General features: G+C 52.0%; 1 protein-coding gene across 2 annotated transcripts in view; it reads left to right on the top strand.

The window, feature by feature from the left end:
- Positions 1-23459, top strand: part of anp32b (acidic (leucine-rich) nuclear phosphoprotein 32 family, member B) — a 224034-nt gene that overhangs the window by 80049 nt on the left and 120526 nt on the right. The window contains exon 2 of one of the 2 annotated variants that reach the window (XM_085992029.1): positions 84-200. In XM_085992029.1, the coding sequence (XP_085848155.1) occupies positions 177-200 (24 nt within the window). In that variant the 5' untranslated portion in view covers positions 84-176. Of the gene's footprint in view, positions 1-83; positions 201-6484; positions 6504-23459 lie in introns of those variants that run through there. The other variant, XM_085992032.1, reaches the window with a different exon arrangement.

Raw genomic sequence — 23459 nt, forward strand, 5'->3', positions numbered from 1 at the left:
GAGAATTTTGCTTACAAAATTTAAAATAATAATTGCTTGATATTGATTGTTGGTTTGCTTTTCAACAACTTGTATTTATACAGCGCCTTTAACATAGTGAAACATCCCAAGGCACTTCACAGGAGCGTTATCAAACTGAATTTGACACCGAGCCATATACGGAGATACTGGGGCAGATGACCAAAAGCTTGGTCAAAGAGGTAGGTTTTAAGGAGTGTCTTAAAAGAGGAAAGAGAGATAGAGAGGCGGGGAGATTTAGGGAGGGTATTACAGAGTTTAGGGCCTTAGCAACTGAAGGCACGGCCACCAATGGTGGAGCGATTAAAATCAGGGATGCTCAAGAGACCAGAATTGGAGGAGTGCCGAGATCTCAAAGGTTTGTGGGGCTGGAGAAGATTACAGAGATAGGGAGGGGCTAGGCCATGGAGAGATTTGAAATCAAGTTTTCATTAAGTTGATTTTATTTTACGTTATTTCTTGGTCTTTGAAAATTTACAATGAAGCATTAAAAAAAAACTTTACTAACAGCTATACGTTACTGCATTAACAAAGTCAGGCCTAGAAATTCATCTTGAGCCGTGGCACAAAATGGGTGGTATCTGATCAGCCGCCTGTTATACGCAGCGCCTGGTATTCAGTTGCAGTGACTGCAGTGGAACTGAATATCAGGCGCTGCGTTTAACGGGCGCCCGATCAGATGCCGCCCGTTTTGCGCCACCGGCCAAGACAAATTTCTAGGCCACAGTATTTTTAGAGCATTGCTAGAGTTACAACCATTGGCCACTTATTCGCAACTATTTGATCGCAGACCAGAGATCCTGCTTGTAACCCAATGCAAAATATTTTATGGTCATTGCAAACAATATAATTATAGACATTTACCTACATACTAACAAAAGCTATTATCACCTGTTAAGCTGAAGAAAAACAGCAAGTCATATAAAACAATGACTTCCATTTATATATCGACTTTCACAACCTCAGGATGCCCCAAAGTGCTTCACAGCCAATTAAGCACTTTTTGAAGTGTTGTCACTGTTGTAATATATCATACGACAGTATTCTAGATCATTTGTATAACTGACATAGAAAAGAACATTGCAGAAATGTTAATTAAGTACAAATGTACTTTTATGAATAAAATTAAAACCGTGCTATCTTATTTGGACTAAATCTTCTTAAAGAATTACACAGATGTAAATATTATCAGTAGAGATGTATTTGTTTAGTTTAGAAAACATGTATATCAAACTAGAAGATGTCTTACGCCAGAACTATTTTTAAAACTTCATTGTGGTGCATGTATTTGAGCAGCATTTAGAGGTGCAGATAAAGGGAACCAAATACAGTATTTTTTAAATATTTGTTCATGGGATGCAGGTGTCGCTGGCAAGCCCAGCATTTATTGCCCATCTCTAATTGCCCTTGAGAAGGTGGTGGTGAGCTGTCTTCTTGAACCGCTGCAGTCCGTGTGGTGAAGGTACTCTGATAGTGCTGTGAGGGAGGGAGTTCCAGTATTTTGACCCAGCGATGATGAAGGAACGTAATATATATTTCCATGTCAGGATGGTGTGTAACTTAAAGGGGAACTTGGAGGTGACTGTGTTCCCATGCGCCTGCTGCCCTTGTCCTTCTCGGCGGTAGAGGTCGCGTAGTTTGGGAGTTGCTGACATAGAAACCTTGGTGAGTTGCTGCAGTGCATCTTGCAGATTTTACACACTGCAGACACGGTGCTCTGGTGGTGGAGGGACTGAATGTTTAAGGTGGTGGATGGAGTGCCAATCAAGCGGGCTGCTTTGTCCTGGATGGTGATGAGCTTCTTGTGTGTTTTTGGAGCTGCACTCATCCAGGCAAGTAGAGAGTATTCCATCACACTCCTGACCTGTGCCTTTTAGATGGTGAAAAGGCTTTCGGGAGTCAGGAGGTGAGTCACTTGCTGCAGAATATAGGGGGTATAATTAATAAGTTTGCAGATGATACTAAAATCGGCTGTGTGGTTGATACTGAAGAAGGAAGCTGTAAACTGCAGGAAGATATCAATAAATTGGTCAGATGGGCAGAACAGTGGCAAATGGAATTCAATCCGGAGAAGTGTGAGGTAATGCATTTGGGGAGGGCTAACAAGGAAAGGGAATACACATTAAATGGTAGGACACTGAGTAGTGTAGAGGAACAAAGGGACCTTGGAGCGCATGTCCACAGATCCCTGAAGGTAGCAGGCCAGGTAGATAAGGTGGTTGAGAAGGCATACGGAATGCTTGCCTTTATTAGCCGTGGCATAGAATACAAGAGCAGGGTGGTAATGCTTCAACTGTATAAAACACTAGTGAGGCCTCAGCTAGAGTACTGCGTGCAGTTCTGGTCACCACATTGCAGGAAAGATGTGATTGCACTAGAGAGGGTACAGAGGAGATTTACAAGGATGTTGCCGGGAGTAGATAATCTTAGCTATGAGAAAGACTGGATAGGCTGGGTCTGTTTTCCTTGGAACAGAGGAGGCTGAGGGGAGACCTTATTGAGGTGTATAAAATTATGAGGGGCATAGATAAAGTGGATAGAAAGGACCTATTTCCCTTAGCAGAGTGGTCAAAAACCAGGGGGTACAGATTTAAAGTAATTGGTGGAATGTTTAGAGGGGATTTAAGGAGAAATTTCTTCACCCAGAGGGTTGTGGGGGTCTGGAACTCACTGCCTGAAAGGGTGGTAGAGGCAGGAACCCTAACCACATTTAAAAGGTACTTGGATGTGCACTTGGGATGCTCTAACCTGCAGAGCTACGGACCAAGAGCTGGGAAGTGGGATTAGGCTGGATAGCTCTTTGTTGGCCGGCACGGACACGATGGGCCGAAATGACCTCCTTCCATGCTGTAACTTTCTATGATTCTATAGAATACCCAGTCTCTAAACCTGCTCTTGTAGCCACAGTATTTATGATGAGTTTTAAGGAGCAGCAAAAATGGGTTGTCTGTCTAATCATTTTGCAGTAAAGGTTGATATGACATGAAAACCTCCCACTCCTGAGTGTGTATGACTGGTGTCTTTACTGTGAACAAAGTGTTTGCCTGTGAGTTAGTTCTTTTGCTTCATTATTTTATGCCGAAACTTACTGCTCAACATACGTTGGCCTAGAAATTCGGTGGGCTGCGCCACCAGTTAGCACCTAAAGAGGACGCTCAGTGGCTTTAGCGCCACTGGCCACGCCTCCCGCGATATTTAGCTGGGGCGCTAATGGTGGCGTTAGCCTGTTGCGCTGCGCCGCCACCGATGACGTCATCGGTGTGCGCAGCGCCCCGCTACCGCCCCGATCTCGATATTCGGTAGCGCCCGCCTCTGTAGTGCCGTTCGCAAATCGCGCCCGGTTCACGGGGCCTACCTGTGGCGGCAGTGGCGCAAATTAAGGTGGAGGTGCGGGGCGGCCGTTTTTTCGGCGGCTGCCTGCCAGCACCTCCGTCCCCGGCCTCCTGATCTCCCCCCGCAGCAGTGCCGGCTGTTTTCCGAGAGCCCGGCACTTCTCCTCAGTGCCGGGCTCTTTTGCCGGCACTTGCGATCTCCGCTCACGCTGGTGCAGGCCCCTCCCCCTTAAGAATGGGAGGAAGGCCTGCAGTACCGCAGCGCGCCGTGCCGCAGCGTGTGGCGCTGCGGCACGTTGCGCTGCGATACTCAGTTTCAGCGCCCTAAGAGGGACGCGGAGCGCCTCGAGCCTCGCCCTGTGTCCCTCTTGGGACGTTCAAGCTGAATTTCCGGCGGTCGCAACTACTCCGATCGCTGCGCTAATTCCGGCGCCCAGGCGAGCTTGGCGCCCCGTTTACGGCTCCACCGAATTTCTCCCCCGTTGAGTTTTAACATTTTAACCATAAAAACCATTGTAGTGGTAATTTTATGATATCACGGTCCCCTGTAGGGAGCCACACCCATTGGGAGCACACACTTTGACACATGCATCCAAATATGCAATTTTGTAAAATAATTTCTAGTGTTGACAAAATAATGATTTTTTTTAATTGAGCTTTCCTAAATTACATGAGTAAATAGATCATGCGGTATATCAACGAGTCATACAACCAGGAAGGCCCCAGGTCCAAACACCAGACTGTGCTGTGTTTGCTGATCTCACTGAAGGTGCCAGTGGGGTGTTACAGTTGTCTCAATGTTCCCATTGCTAAGGATGGGGAGAATCAGCCTGGATTCCTGCTCCTGTTCACAATTCAGTGATGTCGACTGTAAAGTGCATGTGTGCATTATGCGATCCCAGGATTGGTGTTGATTGGTGATTAATGTTTCCTACATTACAACAGTGACTACACTTCAAAAAGTACTTCATTGGCTGTAAAGCGCTTTGGGACGTCCTGAGATCATGAAAGGCGCTGCAAGTCTTTTTTATACATAGTAAGGAGTAAAGCATCAGCATATTCTGTTGATGAAAACAATAAATTTTAACTAATAAAAGTGAACATTGAGTGTTCGCATTTATGTTGTGCAATAAAGGAAGTGTATATATTCCAGTTAATTGCAATAACTGAAAAGTATAGGTGTCCTGAATATTGCTGTGTGATAATAAAGGAAAGGTGCTGTCTGCTTCCATAACAATGGGCTGGATTATGTCAATGGGAGCAGGACTGCTGGTTGTCGGGTTTCAGTCCCGCCCCCAACGACGTCTGGCCAACCCATGCTATTATCCCTTGATTGACCTTGTTAAGCCCGCCCTGCGGGCTTAGCAGGCCAATTAAGGGAAAGCCGGTGACAGATGATGTCAGCGTATGACGTTTCATCTGTCAAAAAAATTTTGACAGATGAATTGTCAGCGTTTGACAGCTTAGAGAAGCTGTCAAACATTGACAATCTCTGTTCTATGGTGAGCCCTTACTGAAGGCTCACCAAAACCTCTTTCCTCTGCAGAAATCAGATGGCTGCAGTATCTGAGAATGCAGCAGCCATTCTGTCATCTCTGCTGTTGAGATGAGGCACCTCCGGATCCTCAAAAGTTGAAGCCTGCAGAAAGAAACAAAGGTAAGTAAACTTTTTCTAACACTTTACACTCACCTCTCATACTTACCTCTCCACACTTGCACCCATCACTCACTTCCACAGTGGACTTTTCGATTCCTCTCACCCCCGCAGACCCGCTGCTCACCTTGCTGACCCTGGCGGGGTTTCCCAACGTCGGGAAGCCCGCACTTGCTGGGGTAAAATGGGGATAAGCCTCTTAACTGCCTGTTAACTACCTCTTAACAGGCAGTTAATTGGCTGTAATCCCTTTCCCGCCTCGAGGAGACGGGTCCCTGCGCGAGTCGGGCACCCGCCTCCCAGGAAGATGGCACGGAGGCGGGTTGGGAGCAGGTTTGGTACCCGCTCCCAGTTTCTGCCATTTTCCCGGCAGTCCCGCCTCCCCAGGGCTGGGAAAATTCCCCCCGTAAATCAATTCCAGTCATAAATGCTACTTTTCTTTATTAACATAAAAAAGATAAATGTGTATTTATATCCTGCATCAGTCTGCGATGATTTTATTGGAAACTGTCTATGATATTAAATCCTTTGTCTGTTCTTATATTTATTTTCCATAATATCACCATGGGGAGTAAACCAAGTGCTGCTGAATGTTGGTTGTGGGCCCATTCTTTAAAATGTTGGTCTGCTGAGCGCCCTGATTTTCAGTGTGTACGGTAGTTGGACGAAAATTGTCCCCAGAATGACATTAATTGCAGATGTGAAGTCCATAGTTTAGATTATTTCAGTTTTCTAACTAAAGGATCCAGACAACAACAACTTACATTTATATAGCGCCTTTAATGTAGTAAAATGTCCCAAGGTACCTCACAGGAACGTTACCAAAGAAAGTTTGACACCAAGCCATATAAGGAGATAATAGGACAGATGACCAAAAGCTTACAGTACTAACAGTGAAGTTAGAAGACGCATTAAGAAGACTCAGGTTCAAATCTTACAAGCTGGTACAAAGAGCATCCTGAACTAGCAGGTGTCAGCTGTGGCTCAGTGGGTAGCACTCTCGTCTCTCGAGTCAGAAGGTTGTAGGCTCAAGGCCTTGAGACATGAGCACAAAATCTAGGCTGACACTCCAGTGCAGCACTGAGGGAGTGCTGCACTGTCGGAAGTGCCGACTTTTGGATGAGTCATTAAACCCTGTCTGCCCTCTCAGGTGGAGGTAAAATGTGCCATGGCACTATTCAAAGAAGAGCAGGTGAGCTTTCCTTATTTAACCCCCAACCAACACCTAAAAACAGATTATCTGGTCATTATCACATTGCTGTTACTGTGTGAAAATTGACTGCCGTGTTTCTTACATTACAACAGTGACTACATCTCAAAAGTACTTCATTGGCTGTAAAGCGTTTTGGGACATCTGGAGGTTATGAAAGAGCGCTATATAAATGCAAGGCTTTCTTTCTTTCAAAACACTTTCAACTGAGTGGGGTGGCAAGAAAACCTAATGGACCAATCCAACTCCATCTCCACCTACTACTTGTTGGCAAGCCATGAAGGTTCTGGTAAGCGAGTTAACACTTTCCCCGTTGACTTCTTCTTTGATGCTGATTGACCCAGTGAACTTTGCCAATTCATTCTGCTTTAATTTCAAACCTGACGCCCCCCAGGTTTTCTGTGTTTTTCACATCTCACATTTTCTTGCATTTTCCATACACCTCCACTGCTGTAAGTTATTCACACACCCTTTGTTTCTCTTAATGATTTTTTTAAACATTTTGTTAATGTTTCCATTGCGTGACTGAAATGATCCAAACAATTACTCCACTGCTATCTCCGCTCAGTATTTGTTTATCTATTTATATTTTAACTTTTCCCTCCCCTTTTTCTGATTCTATGAATATGGTAGCCTGCCCCTTTCTTTTTCAGTTTGAACAAGCGCGCAAGCCTGAAACTTTGTTATAGGACAATCAACAACCACAGATACTAACTGATCTTCTGCATGTCTGATGATACCTGTTTTTGTTAAATATTGACAAATGCTGTGCTAGAATGGTCTGTTGGATAAGACCCAACACAAAATGTCAGGTTCACTATACAGTTTCGGTGCCACTTTGAGCCAACATGCAGAAGCCGTCTCTCAAGGCTATCTGAAAGGAGCATTCTGCAAGTATTCAGTAAACATTGCTGTTTTGGCAGCGCCACACAAATGCTTCACCAGCTGTGCCCCAAATTGCCCTCAAACTCCTACCAGAAGTTTGTGCACTATGTTAGTACAATACTACTTATATGTGGAGCTTTAATAAATGAAGATGAATGTTAGGTTACTGTAGGCGCACTCTCCCTCATTCTTTGAGACTTGAGCGCAAAATCTAGGCTGACACTCCCAGTGAAGTACTGAGGGAGTGCTGCATTGTCGAAGGTGCCGTCTTTCGGATGAAATGTTAAACGTCTGTTCTCTCAGGTGGATATAAAAGATCCCATGGCCCTATTTCGAAGAAGAGCAGGGGAGTTATCCCCAGTGTCCCGGCCAATATTTATCCCTCAACCAACATCACTAAAACAGATTATCTAGTTATTATCACATTGCTGTTTGTGGGAGCTTGCTATGTGCAACTTGGCTGCCACATTTCCTACATTACAACTACACTTCAAAAAGTACTTCATTGGCTGTAAAGCGCTTTGGGACATGCTGAGGTTGTGAAAGGCGCTATATAAATGCTAGTCTTTCTTTTCTTCTTTCTTTACTGAAAGTTTAGCCTCCACATTACAAAGTTCCTACACTCCTCATTTTCTTTCCAACTTGGCATGGAGTAGTTTTATTGTTGACTGAAGATGTTTCAGTGCTCTCGTTGTTACAGGACAATCAATGTTTGATCCTTTGGTCATAAAACTAAGGGCGCATTCACAACAAGGCATTATATCTAGATGTTTGGTATTTGGAGATTCTTTCAAAGAATGAGGTAGACCCTACCTTTCCGAGGTAATGTCATATTTAGCTCTATTTGTGAGCCATTTCTGTAATGTTTTATGGAAAGGTTTGCAAATAACTGAATCTGTATCTCAAGGGAAAGAAATACATTTATTCAAGACTGCAATATGAAGATAAGAGAAAATTCAGACATCTGCATCTGCCACACCTTCTCCCTTATCTCCTGAACTACTACATGACTAATCAAAAACACACTCATTGGAGAGAAAACTGCACAGAGTGCTGCTTCCAGAAAATTCTTTTAAACGCTACAATCTTAATAGTTTCTTAAACATTTCAGATGAATTTTAGTGCTCTTCAAGATGAGGAATCTCAATACTTGAAAATTGAATATTTTACCATAATTTGGCAGGAGGAGGCTTGCATCGAGCATACACCTGTTGGGCCGAATGGCCTGTTTCTGTGCTATAAAATTATATACATGTATGTAAATTTCAGGGGTCCAAATGTTCCCAGATCAGGTATAACATGGTTTAGACACAGAAAAAGTCCTACTCTGCTGCAACAATGTGCTTTTAACCACAACCTCAGAACATAGAAACATAGAAGATAGGAGCAGGAGTAGGCCATTCGGCCCCTCTAGCCTGCTCCACCATTCAATGCGATCATGGCTGATCATCCAAGTTCAGTACCCGGTCCCTGCTTTCTCCCCATACCCCTTGATCCCTTTAGCCTTAAGAAATATATCCAACTCCTTCTTGAATATATTTAATGAATTGGCCTCTACTGCCTTCTGTGGTAGAGAATTCCACAGGTTCACCACTCTCTGGGTGAAGAAATTCCTCCTCATTTCTGTCCTAAAAGGCCTACCCCTTATCCTTAGACTGTGACCCCTGGTTCTGGATTCCCCGACCATCGGGAACATCCTCCCTGCATCGAGTCTGTCCAGTCCTGCCAGAATTTTATAAGTTTCAATGAGATCCCCTCTCATTCTTCTAAACTCCAGCGAGTACAAGCCCAATCGACCCAATCTCTCCTCATACGTCATTCCTGCCATCCCAGGTATCAGCCTGGTGAATCTTCACTGCGCTCCCTCCATGGCAAGAACATCCTTCCTCAGATAAGGTGACCAAAACTGCACACAATACTCAAGGTGTGCTCTCACCAAGGCCCTGTACAACTGCAGCAAGACATCCTTGTTCCTGTACTCAAACCCTCTCGCTATGAAGGCCAACATACCATTTGCCTTCTTAACCGCCTGCTGCACCTGCATGCTTACCTTCAGCGACTGGTGCACAAGGACACCCAGGTCTCGTTGCACTTCCCCTTCTCCCAATCTATTGCCAATCAGATAATAATCTGCCTTCCTGTTTTTGACACCAAAGTGGATAACCTCACATTTATCCACGTTATATTGCATCTGCCATGTTTCTGCCCAATCACCCAACTGTCCAAATCATCCTGTAGTTTCTCAGCATCCTCCTCACAGCACACACTCCCACCCGGCTTTGTGTCGTCTGCAAATTTGGAGATATTACATCTAGTTCCCTTGTCTAGATCATTAATATATATTGTGAATAGCTGGGGTCCAAGGACCGATCCCTGCGGTACCCCACTAGTCACTGCCTGCCACTCGGAAAAAGACCAGTTTATTCCAACTCTTTGCTTTCTATCTGCCAACCAGTTCTCTATCCAAGTCCATACCTTGCCCCCAATCCCATGTGCCTTAACTTTACACGCTAATCTCTTATGTGGGACCTTATCGAAAGCCTTCTGAAAGTCCAAATACACCACATTCACTGGTTCTCCCTTATCTATTTTACTAGTTACATCCTCAAAAAATTCCAGTAGATTAGTCCAGCACGATTTACCTTTTGTAAATCCATGTTGACTTTGTCCGATCCTGTCACTGCTTTCCAAGTGCTCTGCTATTACATCTTTTATAATGGACTCTAGCATTTTCCCCACTACCGATGTCAGCCTTACTGGTTTGTAATTCCCCATTTTCTCTCTACCACCTTTTTTGAATAGTGGGGTAACATTAGCTACCCTCCAATCCATGGGTACTGTTCCAGATTCCATCGAATGTTGGAAGATGATCAGCAATGCATCTACTATTTCTAGGGCCATTTCTTTAAGTACCCTAGGATGTAGATTATCAGGCCCTGGGGATTTATCGGCCTTCAATCCCATCAATTTCCCGAACACCATTTCCCTACAAATACTGATTTCTTTCAGTTCCTCCCTTTCATCAGACCCCATGTTCCCCGACATTTCTGGGAGGTTATTTGTGTCCTCCTTTGTGAAGACAGAACCAAAATATGTATTTAATTGGTCAACCATTTCTTTGTTCCCCATTATAAATTCCCCTGATTCTGACTGCAAGGGACCTACGCTTGACCTCACCAATCTTTTTCTCTTCACATATCTATAAAAGCTTTTACAGTCAGTGTTTATGTTCCATGCAAGCTTACTCTCATATTCTATTTTCCCTTTCTTAATTAATCCCTTTGTCCTCCTTTGTTGAATCCTAAACTGCTCCCAATCCTCTGGATTACTGCTTACTGCACCAGTGTTCTTTTATTCATTCTCAGGATGTGGGCATCCTTGGCAAGGCCAGCATTAACTCAGCCATAGTTAGCCACGTGTGACTGTGATGCTGAAAATGAGTAGGATGTGACTCCCACTGTTACACCATGATATTACACCTTCGCAGGCAGTTTGCAAGTAGAGAAAGTTTCAATTTTGGGCTGCTGCGTCACTGGCAGCTGTTCTCTGGTAGGTCCTAGGAGAGGGAGGAAGCGATTGGGAGGAGGCTATCGGGAGAGGGAGGAGGCTATCGGGAGAGGAAGGAGGCGATCGGGAGAAGGAGGAGGCGATTGGGAGGGTGCAGTCGGGAGAGGGAGGAGGCTATCGGGAGTTGGAGGAGGCTATCAGGAGAAGGAGGAGGCTATCAGGAGAGGGAGGTGGCTATCGGGAGAGGGAGGAGGCCATCGGGAGAGGGAGGAGGCTATCGGGAGAGGGAGGAGGCTATCGGGAGAGGGAGGAGGCGATCGGGAGAGGGAAGAGGCGATCGGGAGAGGGAAGAGGCGGTCGGGAGAGGGAGAAGTGATGGGAGAGGGAGGAGTGATGGGAGAGGGAGGAGGCGATCGGGAGAGGGAGGAGTGGTGGGAGAGGGAGGAGTGGTGGGAGAGGGAGGAGTGATGGGAGAGGGAGGAGTGATGGGAGAGGAAGGAGGCGATCGGGAGGGAGAAGAGTGATGGGAGAGGGAGGAGTGATGGGAGAGGGAGGAGGCGATCGGGAGAGAGAAGGGCGATCGGGAGAAGGAGGAGGCAATCGGGAGAGAGAAGGGCGATCGGGAGAGGGAGGAGTAATGGGAGAGGGAGGAGGCGATCGAGAGAGAGAAGGGCGATCGGGAGAGGGAGGAGTGATGGGAGAGGGAGGAGTGATGGGAGAGGGAGGAGTGATGGGAGAGGGAGGAGGCGATCGGGAGAGGGAGGAATGGTGGGAGAGGGAGGAGTGATGGGAGAGGGATGAGTGATGGGAGAGGGAGGAGGCGATCGGGAGAGGGGGAGCGATCGGGAAAGAGAGGGTGCGATCGGGAGAGGGAGGGGGCTATCGGGAGAGGGAGGAGGTGTCGGGAGAGGGAGGAGGCGATCGGGAGAGGGAGGAGGCAATCATAAGAACATAAGAACATAAGAAATAGGAGCAGGAGTAGGCCAATCGGCCCCTCGAGCCTGCTCCGCCATTCAATAAGATCATGGCTGATCTGATCCTAACCGCCAATCTACTATCACAGAATCATCTCCTGAATCTAACAGAATTAGACACACGAAATAGGAGCAGGATCAGGCTACACGGCCCCTGGGCCCGCTCCGCTACCCACAGGCCCATGTCCGATCCGAACCTAGACTCATGTCCAAATTCCTGCCCGCTCCCCGTAACCCGTAATTCCCTTTACTTCTAGGAAACTGTCTATTCCTGTTTTAAATTTATGTAATGATGTAGCTTCTACAGCTTTTTGGGGCAGCATATTCCATGGACCTACCACCCTCTGAGTGAAGTAGTTCCTCCTCATCTCAGTTTTGAAAGAGCAGCCCCTTATTCTAAGACTATGCCCCCTAGTTCTAGTTTCACCCATCATCGGGAACATCCTCCCTGCATCCACCCGATCCAACCCCTTCACAATCTTATATCTTTCAATAAGATCGCCTCTCATTCTTCTGAACTCCAATGAGTAAAGTCCCAATCTACTCAACCTCTCCCCATATGTTCATCCCCTCATCCCCGGGACTAACCGAGTGAACCTTCTTTGTACTGACTCGAGAGCAAGTATGTCTTTTCTTAAGCATGGACACCAAAACTGTATGCAGTATTCCAGGTGCGGTCTCACCAATACCTTGTACAACTGAAGCAATACCTCCCTATTTTTATATTCTATCCCCCTAGCAATGAAAGCCAACATTCCATTGGCCTTCTTAATCACTTGCTGCACCTGCATACTAACCTTTTGAGTTTCGTGCACCAGGACCCCCAGATCCCTTTGTACTTCAGTACTTTCCAGTTTCTTGCCATTAAGATAATAACTTGCTCTACGATTTTTCCTGCCAAAGTGCATAACCTCACACTTTCCAGTATTGTATTCCATCTGCCAAATCTCTGCCCACTTACTTAGCCTGTCTATGTCCCCTTGCAGGTTTTTTATATCCTCCTCACTCACTACTTTCCCTCCCATCTTAGTATCATCTGCAAACTTTGATATGTTACACTCGGTCCCCTCCTCCAAATCGTTAATATAGATTGTAAAGAGTTGGGAACCCAGCACTGACCCCTGCGGAACACCACTAGTTACTGATTGCCAGTCTGAGAATGAACCATTTATCCCAACTCTCTGCCTTCTGTTAGATAGCCAATCCTCTATCCATGCCAGAATATTACCCCCAATCCTGTAATTTTTTATCTTAAGCAATAATCTTTTGTGTGGCACCTTGTCAAATGCCTTTTGGAAGTCTAAATACACTACGTCCACTGGTTCCCCTTTATCCACCCTATATGTTACTTCCTCAAAGAACTCCAGCAAATTTGTCAAACATGACTTCCCCTTCATAAAACCATGCTGACTTTGTCCTATTAAATTATGATTATCCAAATGTCCTGTTACTGTCTCCTTAATAATGGACTCCAAAATTTTACCTACCACAGATGTTAGGCTAACCGGTCTATAGTTTCCAGCCTTCTGTCTACTGCCCTTTCTAAATAAGGGTGTTACATTAGCAGTTTTCCAGTCTGCCGGGACCTTTGCTGAGTCCAGGGAGTTTTGGAAAATTATTACCAATGCATCCACAATCCCTACCGCCACTTCCCTCAAGACCCTAGGATGTAAGCCATCAGGTCCAGGTGATTTATCCGCCTTGAGTCCCATTATTTTACCGAGTACCACTTCCTTAGTGATTTTGATCGTGTTTAGCTCCTCCCCCCCATAGCCCCCTGTTTGTCCAGTGTTGGGATATTCTTAGTGTCCTCTACTGTAAAGACTGATACAAAATATTCATTCAGTGTTTTTGCCATCTCCATATTTCCCACCATTAATTTCCCGGTCTCATCCTCTAAGGGACCAACATTTACTTTAGCCACCCTTTTTCTTTTTATATAACTATAAAAACTCTTACTATCTGTTTTTATATTTCTTGCTAATTTACTTTCATAATCTATCTTCCCTTTCTTAATCAATCTTTTTGTTATATTTTGCTGTCTTTTAAAGTTTTCCCAATCCTCTATCCTCCCACTAGATTTGGCTACCTTATATGCCCTTGTTTTTAGTCGAATACTATCCTTAATTTCTTTACTTAGCCATGGATGGCTGTCTTTTCTTTTACACCCTTTTCTTCTCAGTGGAATATATATTTTTTGGAAGTTGTAAAATAACTCCTTAAATGTACACCACTGATCATGTATCGTCTTACCCTTTAATCTATTTTCCCAATCCACTCTACTCAATTCCGCTCTCATACCTTCATAGTCTCCTTTATTCAAGCTTAGCACGCTTGTTTGAGATCCAACCTTCTCACCCTCTAATTGAATATGGAATTCAACCATGTTATGGTCACTCATTCCAAGGGGATCCTTTACTAGGACATTTTTAATTAATCCTGTCTCGTTACACAGGACCAGATCTAAGGTTGCTTGCCCCCTGGTCGGTTCAGTAACATACTGCTCAAGAAACCCATCCCTAATACACTCAATGAACTCATCCTCAAGGCAGCCCTGCCCAATTTGATTTGTCCAATTAATATGATAGTTAAAATCCCCCATAATTATAGATGTTCCCTTGTAAGCCTCAACTATTTCCTGATTGATACTCCGTCCAACAGAGTTGCAACTGTTCGGAGGCCTATAGACTACACCCACTAGTGTTTTTTTCCCCTTATTATTCCTTACCTCCACCCAATATCATTTCTTACAGTGATTCCTTCCTTTATTAACATAGCCACCCCACCTCCCCTTCCTTCCTGCCTGTCCTTCCTGATTGTTAAATAACCTGGTATGTTTAATTCCCAGGCATTGTCACCCTGCAGCCATGTTTATGTAATGGCCACAAGATCATACCCATATGTAGTTATTTGTGCCATTAACTCGTCTATTTTGTTACGAATGCTACGTGCATTCAGATAGAGAACTTTCAAATATGTTTTGTGACACTTAGTTCCTGCTTTTGCTCTTTTTATTACTTTACCTTTTACTCCATACCTTCTGCCCCTTCCTGACACGCTCTGGTTTTTAATTTCCCCACTGCCACCTAAGTCTATGACCTTCTCTGTTGTCATTTTTATTATTTGCTCTCTAGGAACCTCCCCCCAACTAGTTAGTTTAAAGCCCTCTCTACAGCCCTAGTTATATGATCCGCCAGGACTCTAGTCCCAGCACTGGCCAAGTGAAGCCCGTCCCAATGGAACAGCTCCCTCCTGCCCCAGTACTGGTGCCAGTGTCCCAGGAAGCAAAACCCATTTCTCCCACACCAGTCTTTGAGCCACGCATTGAACTCTCTAATTTTATTTGTCCTAGCCAAATTCGCTCGTGGCTCAGGTAACAATCCAGAGATTATTACCCTTGAGGTTCTGTTTTTTAATTTGACCCCTAGCTGCTCATACTCCTTTAACAGAACCGGCTTCCTAGTCCTATTTACGTCGTTTGTACCAACATGGACCACGACAACTGGATCCACCCCCTCCCACTGCAAGTTTCTTTCCAGCCCAGAGGAGATGTCCTTAACCCTGGCACCGGGTAGGCAACACAGCCTTCGGGACTCTCGCTTTCGGCTGCAGAGAACTCTATCTATCCCCCTAATAATACTATCCCCTACCACTACAACATTTCTATTTACTCCCCCCTCTTGAATGGCCCCCTGTTCCACTGTGGCCAGGTTGCTCATCCTCCCTGCAGTCCCTGCTCCTGTCCCCACAGGGAGTAAGAACCTCGAACCTGTTGGACAAGAGCAAGGGCTGCGGCTCCTCCAGCTCTACCTCCTGGATCCCCGTACCTGCCTCACTCATAGTCACACCGTCCTGTCCCTGACCATGGGCTATATCTGAATTAATTAACTTCATAGGTGTGACCACCTCCTGATACACAGAGTCCAGGTACTTCTCCCACTCCCTGATGTGTCGCAGTGTCTGAAGCTCAGACTCCAGCTCATCAACACGGAGCTGGAGTTCCTGTAGCAGCAGACACTTGTCACAGATGTAATCACCGTGAGCCTCAATGGGGTTCACCGGCTCCCACATCTCACAACAGTAACACATCACCTGCTCCATTCTATGTAATTAATTAAATTTTTTATTGTTAGTTATGGACACCCTCTGCCCGATTTTAGATGCTAGTATCCCCTTTAATTAATTGCATTTAAATTAAATCAATCCCTCTAGTTACACCAGTTAAATGGTTTACCAACAGTCACTCTGCACCAGAAAGGCCTTATTAACTACAACCCACAGAGTTAAAGTTTGAGGGAGGAGTGATTGGAGAGGGAGGAGGCGATGGGAGAGGGAGGAGGCAATCGGGTGAGAGAAGGGCGATCGGGAGAGGGAGGAGGCGATCGGGAGAGAGGAGGGCGATCGGGAGAGGGAGGAGTGATGGGAGAGGGAGGAGTGATGGGAGAGTGAGGAGTGATGGGAGAGGGAGGAGTGATGGGAGAGGGAGGAGGCAATCGGGTGAGAGAAGGGCGATCGGGAGAGGGAGGAGGCGATCGGGAGAGAGGAGGGCGATCGGGAGAGGGAGGAGTGATGGGAGAGTGAGGAGGCGATCGGAAGAGGGAGGAGTGGTGGGAGAGGGAGGAGTGATGGGAGAGGGAGGAGTGATGGGAGAGGGAGGATGCGATCGGGAGAGGGGGGCGATCGGGAGAGAGAGGGTGCGATTGGGAGAGGGAGGGTGCGATCGGGAGAGAGAGGGGCGATCGGGAGAGGGAGGAGGCGATCGGGAGAGGGGGCGATCGGGAGAGAGAGGGTGCGATCGGGAGAGGGAGGGGGCTATCGGGAGAGGGAGGAGGCGATTGGGAGAGGGAGGGGGCTATAGGGAGAGGGAGGAGGCGATTGGGAGAGGGAGGGGCGATCGAGAGAGGGCGGAGACGATCAGGAGAGGGAGGGTGCGATCGGGAGAGAGGGGCGATTGGGAGAGGGAGGGTGCGATCGGCAGACAGAGGGGCGATCGGGAGAGGGAGGGGCAATCGGGAGAGGGAGGAGGCGATCGGGAGAGAGGGGGCGATCGGGAGAGGGAGGGGCGATCGGGAGAGGGAGGAGGCGATCGGGAGAGGGAGGAGGCGATTGGGAGAGGGAGGGGGCTATAGGGAGAGGGAGGAGGCGATTGGCAGAGGGAGGGGCGATCGAGAGAGGGCGGAGGCGATCGGGAGAGGGAGGAGGCGATCGGGAGTGGGGCGATCAGGAAAGAGAGGGTGCGATCGGGAGAGGGAGGGTGCGATCGGGAGAGAGGGGTGATCGGGAGAGGGAGGGTGCGATCGGGAGAGAGAGGGGCGATCAGGAGAGGGAGGGGCAATCGGGAGAGGGAGGAGGCGATCGGGAGAGAGGGGGCGATCGGGAGAGGGAGGAGGCGATCGGGAGAGGGAGGGGGTGATCAGGAGAAGGAGGAGGCGATCGGGAGAGGGAGGGGGCGATCGGGAGAGGGAGGAGGCGATCGGGAGAGGGAGGAGTGATGGGAGAAGGAGGAAGCGATCGGGAGAGACAGGAGGCGATCGGGAGAGACAGGAGGCGATTGGGAGAGACAGGGTGCGATCGGGAGAGGGAGGCGCGATCGGGAGAGGGAGGGGGTTATCGGGAGAGGGAGGAGGCGATTGGGAGAGGGAGGGGGCTACCGGGAGAGGGAGGAGGCGATTGGGAGAGGGAGGGGACTATAGGGAGAGGGAGGAGGCGATTGGGAGAGGGAGGGGCGATCGAGAGAGGGCGGAGGCGATCGGGAGAGGGAGGAGGCAATCAGGAGAGGGAAGAGTGATGGGAGAGGGAGGAGGCGATCGGGAGAGGGAGGAGGCGATCGGGAGAGGGAGGAGGCGATCGGGAGAGGGAGGGCCGATCGGGAGGGGGTGGAGGCGATCGGGAGAGGGAGGAGTGATGGGAGAGGGAGGAGGCGATCGGGAGAGAGAGGTGGCGATCGGGAGAGGGGGGCGATCGGGAGAGGGAGGGGCGATCGGGAGAGGGTGGGGGCGATCGGGAGAGGGGGGCGATCAGGAGAGGGTGGAGGCGATCGGGAGAGGGGGGCGATCAGGAGAGGGAGGAGGCGATCGGGAGAAGGAGGAGGCAATCGGGAGAGGGAGAAGGCGATTGGGAGAGGGAGAAGGCGATTGGGAGAGGGAGGAGTGATGGGAGAGGGAGGAGGCGATCGGGAGAGACAGGAAGCGATCGGGAGAGGTGGGCGATCGGGAGAGGCAGGGGCGATCGGGAGAGGGTGGAGGCGATCGGGAGAGGGGGGCGATCAGGAGAGGGAGGAGGCGATCGGGAGAAGGAGGAGGCGATCGGGAGAGGGAGAAGGCGATTGGGAGAGGGAGAAGGCGATTGGGAGAGGGAGGAGTGATGGTAGAGGGAGGAGGCAATCGGGAGAGACAGGAGGCGATCGGGAGAGGGTGGCGATCGGGAGAGGGAGGGGCGATCGGGAGAGGGTGGCGATCGGGAGAGGGAGGGGCGATCGGGAGAGGAAGGAGGCGATCGGGAGAGGGAGGAGGCGATCAGGAGATGGAGGAGTGATGGGAGAAGGAGGAAGCGATCGGGAGAGACAGGAGGCGATTGGGAGAGACAGGGTGCGATCGGGAGAGGGAGGCGCGATCGGGAGAGGGAGGGGGTTATCGGGAGAGGGAGGAGGCGATTGGGAGAGGGAGGGGGCTACCGGGAGAGGGAGGAAGCGATTGGGAGAGGGAGGGGACTATAGGGAGAGGGAGGAGGCGATTGGGAGAGGGAGGGGCGATCGAGAGAGGGCGGAGGCGATCGGGAGAGGGAGGAGGCGATCGGGAGTGGGGCGATCGGGAAAGAGAGGGGCAATCGGGTGAGGGAGGGGCAATCGGGAGAGGGAGGAGGCGATCGGGAGAGAGGGGGCGATCGGGAGAGGGAGGAGGCGATCGGGAGAGGGAGGGGGTGATCAGGAGAAGGAGGAGGCGATCGGGAGAGGGAGGGGGCGATCAGGAGAGGGAGGAGGCGATCGGGAGAGGGAGGAGGCGAACGGGAGAGGGAGGGGCGATTGGGAGAGAGAGGGGCGATCGGGAGAGGGGGGAGGCGATCGGGAGAGGGAGGGGGCGATCAGGAGAGGGAGGAGGCGAACGGGAGAGGGAGGGGCGATCGGGAGAGGGAGGAGGCGAACGGGAGAGGGAGGGGCGATCGGGAGAGGGAGGAGGCGATTGGGAGAGAGAGGGGCGATCGGGAGAGAGAGGGGCGATCGGGAGAGGGAGGAGGCGATCGGGAGAGGGAGGAGGCGATCAGGAGAGGGAGGAGTGATGGGAGAGGGCGGAGGCGATCGGGAGAGGGAGGAGGCGATCGGGAGAGGGAGGAGGCGATCGGGAGAGGGAGGGGCGATCGGGAGGTGGAGGAGGCGATCGGGAGAGGGAGGAGTGATGGGAGAGGGAGGAGGCGATCGGGAGAGAGAGGAGGCGATTGGGAGAGGGGGGCGATCGGGAGAGGGAGGGGCGATCGGGAGAGGGTGGAGGCGATCGGGAGAGGGGGGCGATCAGGAGAGGGAGGAGGCGATCGGGAGAAGCAGGAGGCGATCGGGAGAGGGAGAAGGCGATTGGGAGAGGGAGAAGGCGATTGGGAGAGGGAGGAGTGATGGGAGAGGGAGGAGGCGATCGGGAGAGACAGGAAGCGATCGGGAGAGGGGGGCGATCGGGAGAGGGAGGGGCGATCGGGAGAGGGTGGAGGCGATCGGGAGAGGGGGGCGATCAGGAGAGGGAGGAGGCGATCGGGAGAAGGAGGAGGCGATCGGGAGAGGGAGAAGCGATTGGGAGAGGGAGAAGGCGATTGGGTGAGGGAGGATTGATGGGAGAGGGAGGAGGCGATGGGGAGAGACAGGAGACGATCGGGAGAGGGTGGCGATCGGGAGAGGGAGGGGCGATCGGGAGAGGGTGGCGATCGGGAGAGGGAGGGGCGATCGGGAGAGGAAGGAGGCGATCGGGAGAGGGAGGAGGCGATCGGGAGAGGGAGGAGTGATGGGAGAAGGAGGAAGCGATCGGGAGAGACAGGAGGCGATCGGGAGAGACAGGAGGCGATTGGGAGAGACAGGGTGCGATCGGGAGAGGGAGGGGCGATCGGGAGAGGGAGGGGCGATCGGGAGAGGGGGGGCGATCGGGAGAGGGAGGAGGCGATCGGGAGAGGGAGGAGGCGATCGGGAGAGGGAGGGGCGATCGGGAGGGGGAGGAGGCGATCGGGAGAGGGAGGAGTGATGGGAGAGGGAGGAGGCGATCAGGAGAGAGAGGAGGCGATCGGGAGAAGGAGGAGGCGATCGGGAGAGGGAGAAGACGATTGGGAGAGGGAGAAGGCGATTGGGAGAGGGAGGAGTGATGGGAGAGAGAGGAGGCGATCGGGAGAGACAGGAAGCGATCGGGAGAGGGGGGCGATCGGGAGAGGGAGGGGCGATCGGGAGAGGGTGAAGGCGATCGGGAGAGGGGGGCGATCAGGAGAGGGTGGAGGCGATCGGGAGAGGGAGGAGTGATGGGAGAGGGAGGAGGCGATCAGGAGAGAGAGGGGCGATTGGGAGAGGGAGGGGCGATCGGGAAAGGGTGGAGGCGATCGGGAGAGGGGGGCGATCAGGAGAGGGTGGAGGCGATCGGGAGAGGTAGGAGTGATGGGAGAGGGGAAGGGCGATCGGGAGAGAGAGGGGCGATCGGGAGAGGGAGGAGGCGATCGGGAGAGGGAGGGGCGATCGGGAGAGGGAGGAGGCGATCGGGAGAGAGGGGCGATCGGGAGAGAGAGGGGCGATCGGGAGAGAGAGGGGCGATCGGGAGAGGGAGGAGGCGATCGGGAGAGGGAGGAGGCGATCGGGAGAGGGAGGGGCGATCGGGAGGGGGAGGAGGCGATCGGGAGAGGGAGGAGTGATGGGAGAGGGAGGAATGATGGGAGAGGGAGGAGTGATGGGAGAGGGAGGAGTGATGGGAGAGGGAGGATGCGATCGGGAGAGGGGGGTGATCGGGAGAGAGAGGGTGCGATTGGGAGAGGGAGGGTGCGATCGGGAGAGAGGGGCGATCGGGAGAGGGAGGAGGCGATCGGGAGAGGGGGCGATCGGGAGAGAGAGGGTGCGATCGGGAGAGGGAGGGGGCTATCGGGAGAGGGAGGAGGCGATTGGGAGAGGGAGGGGGCTACCGGGAGAGGGAGGAGGCGATTGGGAGAGGGAGGGGACTATAGGGAGAGGGAGGAGGCGATTGGGAGAAGGAGGGGCAATCGAGAGAGGGCGGAGGCGATCGGGAGGGGGAGGAGGCGATCGGGAGTGGGTCGATCGGGAAAGAGAGGGTGCGATCGGGAGAGGGAGTGTGCGATCGGGAGAGAGGGGCGTGATGTGCCTCAATAATTCCGAGACTCGATGTTAGCGAAACAAAACAAGGCTTTTATTAACTTAGAAAGTAACACGTAAGAGAGAGAGGTATCTTCCTTCTGGAGACTGAGGCCAGACTGAGCTAGCTTACAAAAGGGGCCAGGTATGGGCGGAGCCCTACACACACAGCACATTCCAGCACATTCCAATAAACAATACAATGAGGACTGGGGGAAGGGAAATGACACTGAAACCGACCACAGTCACAGGCAGTGATGAATGGAATATTTCATCACAGGGCGATCGGGAGAGGGAGGGTGCGATCGGGAGAGAGAGGGGCGATCGGGTGAGGGAGGGGCAATCGGGAGAAGGAGGAGGCGATCGGGAGAGAGGGGGCGATCGGGAGAGGGAAGAGGCGATCGGGAGAGGGAGGGGGTGATCAGGAGAGGGAGGAGGCGATCGGGAGAGGGAGTGGGCGATCAGGAGAGGGAGGAGGCGATCGGGAGAGGGAGGAGGCGAACGGGAGAGGGAGGAGGCGATCAGGAGAGGGAGGAGGCGAACGGGAGAGGGAGGGGCGATCGGGAGAGGGAGGAGGCGATCGGGAGAGGGAGGAGGCGATCAGGAGAGGGAGGAGGCGAACGGGAGAGGGAGGGGCGATCGGGAGAGGGAGGAGGCGAACGGGAGAGGGAGGGGCGATCGGGAGAGGGAGGAGGCGATCGGGAGAGGGGCGATCGGGAGAGAGAGGGGCGATCGGGAGAGGGAGGAGGCGATCGGGAGAGGGAGGAGGCGATCGGGAGAGGGAGGAGGCGATCGGGAGAGGGAGGAGTGATGGGAGAGGGAGGAGGCGATCGGGAGAGAGAGGAGGCGATCGGGAGAGGGGGGCGATCGGGAGAGGGAGGGGCGATCGGGAGAGGGTGGAGGCGATTGGGAGAGGGGGGCGATCAGGAGAGGGTGGAGGCGATCGGGAGAGGGGGGCGATCAGGGGAGGGTGGAGGCGATCGGGAGAAGGAGGAGGCGATCGGGAGAGGGAGAAATCGATTGGGAGAGGGAGAAGGCGATTGGGAGAGGGAGGAGTGATGGGAGAGGGAGGAGGCGATCGGGAGAGACAGGAAGCGATCGGGAGAGGGGGGCGATCGGGAGAGGGAGGGGCGATCGGGAGAGGGTGGAGGCGATCGGGAGAGGGGGGCGATCAGGAGATGGTGGAGGCGATCGGGAGAGAGGGGCGATCAGGAGAGGGAGGAGGCGATCGGGAGAAGGAGGAGGCGATCGGGAGAGGGAGAAGGCGATTGGGAGAGGGAGAAGGTGATTGGGAGAGGGAGGAGTGATGGGAGAGGGAGGAGGCGATCGGGAGAGACAGGAGGCGATCGGGAGAGGGTGGCGATCGGGAGAGGGAGGGGCGATCGGGAGAGGGTAGCGATCGGGAGAGGGAGGGGCGATCGGGAGAGGGAGGAGGCGATCGGGAGAGGGAGGAGGCGATCGGGAGAGGGAGGAGTGATGGGAGAGTGAGGAAGCGATCGGGAAAGACAGGAGGCGATCGGGAGAGACAGGAGGCGATGATTGGGAGAGACAGGGTGCGATCGGGAGAGGGAGGGGCGATCGGGAGAGGGAGGGGCGATCGGGAGAGGGGGGTCGATCGGGAGAGGGAGGAGGCGATCGGGAGAGGGAGGAGGCGATTGGGAGAGGGAGGGGTGATCGGGAGGGGGAGGAGGCGATCGGGAGAGGGAGGAGTGATGGGAGAGGGAGGAGGCGATCAGGAGAGAGAGGAGGCGATCGGGAAAAGGAGGAGGCGATCGGGAGAGGGAGAAGGCGATTGGGAGAGGGAGAAGGCGATTGGGAGAGGGAGGAGTGATGGGAGAGGGAGGAGGCGATCGGGAGAGAAAGGAGGCGATCGGGAGAGGGTGGCGATCGGGAGAGGGAGGGGCGATCGGGAGAGGGAGGAGGCGATCGGGAGAGGGAGGAGGCGATCGGGAGAGGGAGGAGTGATGGGAGAGGGAGGAAGCGATCGGGAGAGACAGGAGGCGATCGAGAGAGACAGGAGGCGATCGGAAGAGACAGGAGGCGATTGGGAGAGACAGGGTGCGATCGGGAGAGGGAGGGGCGATCGGGAGAGGGAGGGGCGATCGGGAGAGGGAGGGGCGATCAGGAGAGGGAAGAGGCGATCGGGAAAGGGAGGAGGCGATCGGGAGAGGGAGGGGGTGATCGGGAGAAGGAGGGTGCGATCGGGAGAGGGAGGGTGCGATCGGGAGAGGGAGGGGCGATCGGGCGAGGGAGGAGTGATGGGAGAGGGAGGAGGCGATCGGGAGAGGGATGGGAAATTGGGAGGGGGAGGAGAAATTGGGAGGGGGCTGCTATGGGGCGGGGCGATCGGGAGGGGCAATCGGGAGAGTGTGGGGACGATTGGGAGAGGGGAAGGGCGATCGGAAGAGGGAGGAGGCGATCGGTAGAGAGAGGGGCGATCGGGAGAGGGAGGAGGCGATCGGGAGAGGGAGGGGCGATCGGGAGAGGGAGGAGGCGATCGGGAGAGAGAGGGGCGATCGGGAGACGGAGGAGGCGATCGGGAGAGGGAGGAGGCGATCGG

This window comes from Somniosus microcephalus, chromosome 1, assembly GCF_052327205.1.
Source record: "Somniosus microcephalus isolate GS21.2 chromosome 1, FLI_Smic_1.0, whole genome shotgun sequence".
NCBI classification, from domain to species: domain Eukaryota; kingdom Metazoa; phylum Chordata; class Chondrichthyes; order Squaliformes; family Somniosidae; genus Somniosus; species Somniosus microcephalus.